Below are 7,649 nucleotides of genomic sequence, written 5' to 3' on the forward strand. Positions count from 1 at the left end.
ATCTTGCAGTAAATACTACAGTAAATTATTGGTGTGACATTATTACAGTAGCATAAGTAAGTATTACTGTAGCTTAGGTGTGATACTGTAGCAGTTTAAAAATATTACTGTACCACTTATAAAGTATATATTAAAATATAAAATTACTATGAGCAAAACTTGTGTCCACTTAAGTGGACATCCACCAAACTTTTTAACCCTTGGATGTTTCCTAGGGATCCTTGCATGATATGAAGTGACTTTTTATATGTTAAATGAGTGGATATAAAGTTTGGTGGACACACTATTCACTATCCACTTAAGTTGACACAAGTTCTCCTCAAATTACTATAGCAAAAATAAAAAATAGAGACCTTGCTTTGAAAAGGGTGCACATTAGTTAAAACAATGATAGAGAGCAGACAACCCCCTAACTCTTCACCTATACTAATCACAGTAAAAATGTTATAGTAGGCTTAATTGCATATTCTCTCTAAATCTTTCATAATTGTATATTTATCCTAAATCTTCATAATTGCCATTATACCCCCTAGTTTTTCATATTTGCATATTTACCCTCTAAATATTCATAATTACCAATGTACTCCTCAAATCTTCCATATATAACTGTGTATTCACCCCATAGATATTCGTAATTACCAATATACTACTCAAATATTCTATATTGCAAATTTACCCTGCAATCCTCATAATTGCTAATGTACCTTGCTATTTTGTTAAATCATTAGATAAAGTTTAAAGATACCTAAAAATAACCGTAGGTGATGTTTATCAAGAGGAGAAGCTCCAAAGGATCAGTAAGGACAATTATGAGGATTTAGGGGTACATATGTGATTGCAATTATGAAAGATTCAGGGCACATTGGCAATAGTGCATATTCGGGGGATGGATATGCAATTAGGAAGGATTTGAGGGTATATCGGCAATCATGCTATTATAGAAGATGTTAGGGGTATATGACCAAATAACCCTTAATTAATATGAATATTTAAAAAAAAAAAGGAATAAATACGTCGTTGGATAATTATAATGAAGACGTTGGGCCTAATATGTTGAAGTTTTCCTCATAGTCTGTCCTTTCAATAAGATCTCCACGAGCGGAGTCGTCGGTACAGCGCCGGATTTAGCGGGAGATGGCGGCGGCGCTCCGATACCAAAACCCAACCCCAAACCCTAACCCTAAGATCCCCAATTCGAAACCCCTAAATTCTCGGTCTTCAATCTCCATCCCAAGTCGAAGTCTGAGATCGATTCGGTCGGAGCTCGCTAGCTTCGATCTCTCCCCGGACTGCGTCAACGGAGGAGTCCGCGTCCACATCGCGCGGAGCTCGTTGTAGTCTCTGATGGCGGCAACGGCGGTGCCGCTGAAGGGATTGAAGAAGAGCATATGCTTGTTGCGAGGAGATGAAGGAGTTGGCGGAGAGAGTCGCGATGGAGAGCGATGCCATTGAGCTCCGTAGTATCTCGTGGAGGTGAAGGAACTTTTTTCTTTTCCGAATTTGTTGTTAGCATTAAATTGTGCTGCTGATTTTTTTTTCATGGTTTGTAATGATTTCCACCGTGTATTAACAATAATTAGAGAGTGTTTTATGGACAAAAAATCGGTGCAGTAAGCATGAGAAGATTATGGTAGTCTTGTTGATACACACTGTGATAGGATAAGAAACAAGTGTGTTCATAGAAGATGAGAAGTTGCTCTTATTGAAGATAATGGAAGAGAATTGATTGAGATGGGTTGGCCATGGATAATGAAGACTGCTGGTTAGGAGAATGGTAGGATTATAGTTAATGGGGGCAAGGAAGAGTAGAGGTAGACCTAAAATAACTTGTTTAGCAGCAATTAAGAAGGATTACGATAGTAGTGAACTTTTTGGAGGCGATGACCCGTTATAGAACTGGTTTGATGACCCCTTATAGAACTGAATGGAAAATAAGGATTCATGTAGAAAACCCAAAGAATTTGGGATGCGCATTTGTTTTTGTTGTTGTCGTCGTTGTAATTTTAGGTAGATACTACATATTTGGTGAAATAGTTGTATAGCCTGTTTGGATGGAGGGTAGAGAAGGGAAGGGGAATGGAAATTTTGGTTTAACTTTGTTTAGGAGTTCCATTTAGAAAGGTAGAGGAGTGGAATGAGGAGAAAATTTAAACTAAAATCTTACTCCACAAATTATCCCTTCCTTCCCTTCCCTTAGTCATCTCCCAAACACACCAGTAATGTATATTATTCATCATCTTTTATAGTAATCCTGGTTATGTGAAGCATTACTGTGATCATTCTAATTATTAAGTAACATACAACCTTTCATTGTTGGGGTCCGAGCTTCTAAAATTGACAAAGAGTGAAAATGATTTTATTGGAAGTCTGGAATCACCTACTAGGTTGTAGCTTCTATTGTGAGTACACGTCTTAAGCCTATAGGAAGAAAGTATGGTTTTTTGTTTATTATATGGCTGCCCTTAGTTGCAATGGCCTAAAACTAGTGTTTCATTTTTGAGAGCTTTTTTTTTCCCCTGCAGACATTTTGTTTAGATGCCTTGATAAATTTCAGTAGACTACTTTGTTAATGGGCTTAAATTTGGTGAAATATTTGTGACTTTTGTGTTTTAGGGCATTTGAGGATGGTTTCCCCAATCTATTCATCTCTAATGCTCATGGTGTCCGTGGACAGCATGTGGCATTTTTGGCTTCATTTAGTTCTCCAGGAGTAATTTTTGAGCAGCTCTCCATCATTTACGTGTTGCCTAAGCTGCTTATATCTTCGTTTACTCTCGTACTTCCTTTCTTCCCAACGGGAACTTCTGAGCGTATGGAGGATGAAGGGGATGTTGCAACAGCTTATACTTTGTCGAGAATATTGTCTAATATTCCAATCTCAAGAGGTGGACCGAATAGTTTAGTGATTTTTGATATTCATGCCTTGCAGGTTGGTTTTTAACGGTTCAAATCTTACTTTCACATATATCATTCGCGAGTAATGTAAATGATCGGCGTGAGTGCCATTTTACTAAAGATAAAAGAAAAATAAGAACTTCGGAAGCAATGACATTACGTTGCTAAGCTTTCTCTAACTAGATATTTTTCATGCTATTATCCTTTTCCTTTGCAGGAGAGATTTTATTTTGGAGATAATGTTTTACCTCTGTTTGAGAGTGGGATACCTTTGTTGAAGAATAGGCTTCAGCAGCTTCCAGATTCCGATAATGTGAGTGAGTTACGATTTTCTTGGTAAGATTCAGCTGTCTGGTTTTGGCATTGCATAGTTTGTACAAATACATGCTCTTGAGATTTAAGCACATGCCTCTTTATATTTCTCTTTGTCGCAAGACCTAGACCTTTCTTGTTGGAATTTAGAGCTCTGTACTATAATTTATCAATAGGTTGTAATTTCTCTTGTTTTTTGTTTTTTGTTTTTGTTTTTTGTTTTTTATTTTTTTTTGTTTTGTTTTTTGTTTTTTGTTTTTTTCCCCTCTTCAGATAAAGAATAGAAAACTCCTGCACTTCATTAAAAGTTCAATAGTCTGATAGTGAATAGCTACTGTCATCTGTCTACTGGAACTCACCATTATGAATAGATACCTTTGATGGTGATCGCTGCATGCTTTGGATATCATAAATATGATTTATATGCTAAACTCTGTTCAGATATCTATCGCTTTTCCAGATGATGGCTCTTGGAAAAGATTTCATAAGCAACTTCAGCATTTCCCTGTGGTAATGTATCTAGAAAAACTCTATCACATGATATCAGTCTTTATTTTTCTGTTGTTGGAGTTAATAGTTATATGAAGTTTTTTACTATAGATTATATGCAACAAAGTTCGTGAAGATGATCAGAGGATTGTTCGTATCAAGGAGGGAGATCCCAGAGGCCGCCATGTTGTCATAGTTGATGACTTGGTGCAAACTGGTGGTACTCTAATTGAATGCCAGGTGCTTTTTTTACAGGAAAATGTCTTCTCTTCATTATTGTCCTGATTTAACTTTATATATTATTGGACTCTTATTTCCTTCTGCTGGTTTTTTGCTTACAGTTTCTTTAGTTCACTTCTTTTGCGTAAGTTTTAACGGTATATATAGACTGAATACCGCTTTCATTTCCTTAGAAAGCATTGGCAGCTCAAGGGGCAACAAAAGTCAGTGCCTATGTGACCCATGGGATCTTTCCCAATAAATCGTTTGAGCGGTTTCAATGTGATAATGGAGGTATGCATCTACTTCTTATGTGTCATCTCCACACTTCGACAATTCTTTGTTATCTTTCTCATATGATTTAAATGCAACCTATTAGCTATTGACTGGTTGGCAATTTAGGGTTGTGAAGTGTGTTTCTCATGTGCGAGGAAGAAATTTAGAGGGAAAATTAAAGGAAGTTGGCATTGCATCCATCGAGCATTACTATGCTAGATCAGTAAATACTCATAAAGACCTAATTAGTTGGAAGTGTTGCAATATCATGGCATGTTGCAGTGGTGTCAGGGATGCATGTATTGGAGAACAAGGGTATTAAGAGCTCATATGTTTCAGAGAGTATAATGACTTGTTCTTTTGAATTTCTTGAAATCTAAGCGTTCATATGTATTCAAAGAACTTAACCCAAAGACTAGGAAGAAGAAGAATATATCAAATGAGATATAATAATTTAAGTGTCTTACAATTAAGTAGTCCATAATGGTTTAATTATTCTGGTGACACATGTGGTGACATGGAATCGTATCATCCTTATAATTATCAAAAATATTTTTAACCGAGAGAATTAAATCAACCTGCTGAAGTGCACCCGTTTTGAGATACGCTGGGACTGACTTTAATCTGTAATGAACTTATTATTTTGCCTTACCTCTTCTTTGCCTGCTATTTTTTAATGAGACGGGTTATTCAAATTCAATTTTGATGTCTGTTTTAATTTATCACAGTATTTGCACATTACGGCTTTAATTTTTCATTATTTTCTCTGTTTTCAGTGGGTCCAGAGAATGGGTTCAGCTACTTCTGGATTACTGATTCCTGCCCCCTTACTGTTAGACAAGTGAAAAACAGGCCTCCCTTTGAGATCCTCAGCCTAGCCGCGGCCATAGCTGATGCCCTTCAAATATAGCTATATATTACAAAAAAGTACCCAGCACAATTAGGGCTTCTTCAGGGAGGTTCTCAACACTCTCCAGATTCTTTAAGTTCATTCTTTTAGTTGAACATCTTGACATCAGGAGTCAGGACTTGGCTTCTGTTGCAGCTAGCATATTTGTTCTGATATTTCTCTGTGATTGATAATAGGGAAGATGGAATTAGCATCTTGAGTAAGAGCCAGGTCCCTGTACCTGCTATTTACTTGAATAAGACACGGGCTTCTGTAGATGTTTGTGTAATACAAGGATAAGAATATCTCTATAATTTGACCTTGATTATGATAGTTTTGTTAGTAGTTATTCTATTTGTGGCTCCAATGGCAAGCTAAACTGTCAAGAGTTGTATTGTAAAATATTTGACAGGAAATGGTATTAAAAATTGCTCATTTGTTTTAGCCGTAAGTAGAGTTGGATCAAATACAATATTTACTATTTGGTTATCCGCAAATCAGAGTTCACTATGACGCATGAGAATCAACCATCAATTACGATCCCTTCAAGACTTGCTCATCCACACTCAACAATTGGGGGGGGCGGTGGGGGGGGGGGGTCAATTATCTTAGATCACCATTCTTCATCCTGCAAGCTGAGCAAACAACTCATTTGCTACCGCAGTACTTGAATTTTCTGGTATTGTAGGAACATGATCTGCTGCTGCTGGGGCTAATTCTGCATCCTTCTCTTCATCACTATCTTCTTTCTTCTCCTGCAATGAAATTTTAAGCCTGCAACCTTAAATTGGATTCTAAGAATTCTCATATCAAACGTTTACCCGAATGGACACTGTCGGCGGATTCGCCTCCTGCAACTGCAGCGCATACTCCAAATTCCACAGCACATCTACTCTACCATTGACGGCCGATTGACTCCGTACTCTGCCAAGCACTTCTCTGCGGCTTCGACATGCTTATTCATCGAATCCTAGTTAATCGTCCCTGCAATCAGAGGATCCACAATCTTCTCCATCAACCCTTTCCTCTTCCACTGCGTCGCCCACTCGGCCAAGTTCACTTTCTCCCTTGGCGGCGGTGCTGATGTGCGTCTGGTTCATCCCCGATGCGTCTTTTGACAGCCCGAAATCTGAAACCTTTGCGCAAAATTCTCGTCTAGGAGAATGCTGGTTGTCTTGACGTCGCGGTGAATGATCCCTTGTGCTGCGCCAGTGTGCATCGTAATGTACCCCGCGGGCTGCGGCGATGCAGATTACTAGTCTCTGCTTCCATGTCAGCGATGGGAGGTCCTTGCCGTAGATGTGATCTCTGAAGGGGCCATTAGCCATGTACCCGTAGACGAGTATCATCTCCGAGTTCTCGTCGCATTCTCCCATGAGGGAGACGAGATGGCGATGTCGAAGCTTGGATAGCATTTGGATTTCAGCTTGGAATTCGGTGATTCCTTGTTCGGATTGGGGTTACCTCGTTTGACGGCGACTTTTACTCCACCGTCGATCTCTCCTATGTATACGTTCCCGAACCCGCCAACGCCTATTACTGCATTTTCGTCCCAGTTTTTGACGCGGTCTCGAGCTCGGCAAAAGAGAAGAAGCGGCCCAGGCCGAGGGTAGATGAGAAGGTGAAGCCGCTCTTTGATCCGTAGCCGGAGCTTTTGCTGTTGCTGAAGGACTGGCCGCTATGTATCGGGAGCAACCATGACGACAAGCTGTTCCTCTTTCACCGGTCTTGGGGCTAGTTGTACCACTTGACCGTCAATGCGGCGACACCAGCGAGTCCACTGACCCTTTGTGATCGCCACGGCTGCCACCACTCATCGCGCTTTCTTGCTTCGCTCGCCTTCGTTGGTCATTTAAGGGCGAACCATCGACTCCAAACTCTCCGTCCAGGCTACCGACGGAACTGCTCATCTTTTCAACACCTCAACTCCGTTCAGAATCGCGCCTATCGTTCTCGTAGTATCCTTGATCGGACCAATCTGAACCATGATCCTGTCAGACGCTACAGACGCATTCACGATGACATCCTTGAAGTAGGCGCGGGCGAGGTTTCCATCCGTGAGGGTCGATAAATCCAACGGTGAGGCAACGGTCATGCCGTTGACGTACACGTTGAAGTAAAGATCGTTGAGATTCTTACGTACTCACAACGTCGCAAAAGTGGAGACGGACAAGGTAGTCAAAAGAGGGATCGACATCTAGATTCCACGACACGCTGAAGTTGGGGGTGTGCGGACGCGGGCGTCCTCCATCCGAACAGCGGAGGCATAGACCGAGCTCGGCGCTATAAGAGGAGAGACGCCGGCTCCATATTTCACAATGCTCGGCGTCACATCGACCCTCTTGGCCGTTGGCCGCGACTGTAAAATTTTTTGCTCGTCGGTGATCCACCGTCGGCCAAGCGTGTCATTCGCAGATGAGGGTATTAGGGGCGGAGACGACCTCGATGCCGTTGACAAACGCTGCAGAGTCGCGCGACGGCATAAATTTGAGGCTGATATGGTCCGTGCATGGGCACCGTCAGCAGAGGGGACGGAGACGTGGACATCGTCCTTGGCCGAGAGAGGAAG

General features: G+C 40.8%; 1 protein-coding gene and 1 pseudogene across 1 annotated transcript; one reads left to right on the forward strand and one right to left on the reverse strand.

Moving 5' to 3' along the window:
- On the forward strand, nucleotides 1,345–5,515 carry LOC109845738 (ribose-phosphate pyrophosphokinase 3, chloroplastic-like). The gene is given in 8 exon segments (XM_020415011.1): nucleotides 1,345–1,394; nucleotides 1,396–1,473; nucleotides 2,614–2,929; nucleotides 3,113–3,208; nucleotides 3,649–3,717; nucleotides 3,808–3,936; nucleotides 4,110–4,209; nucleotides 4,968–5,515. Coding segments are annotated over 8 exon segments (972 nt in total). The 3' UTR covers nucleotides 5,102–5,515.
- LOC109844671 lies at nucleotides 5,763–7,643 on the reverse strand (annotated as a pseudogene).

Source organism: Asparagus officinalis, chromosome 6 (assembly GCF_001876935.1).
Source record: "Asparagus officinalis chromosome 6, Aspof.V1, whole genome shotgun sequence".
NCBI lineage: Eukaryota > Viridiplantae > Streptophyta > Magnoliopsida > Asparagales > Asparagaceae > Asparagus > Asparagus officinalis.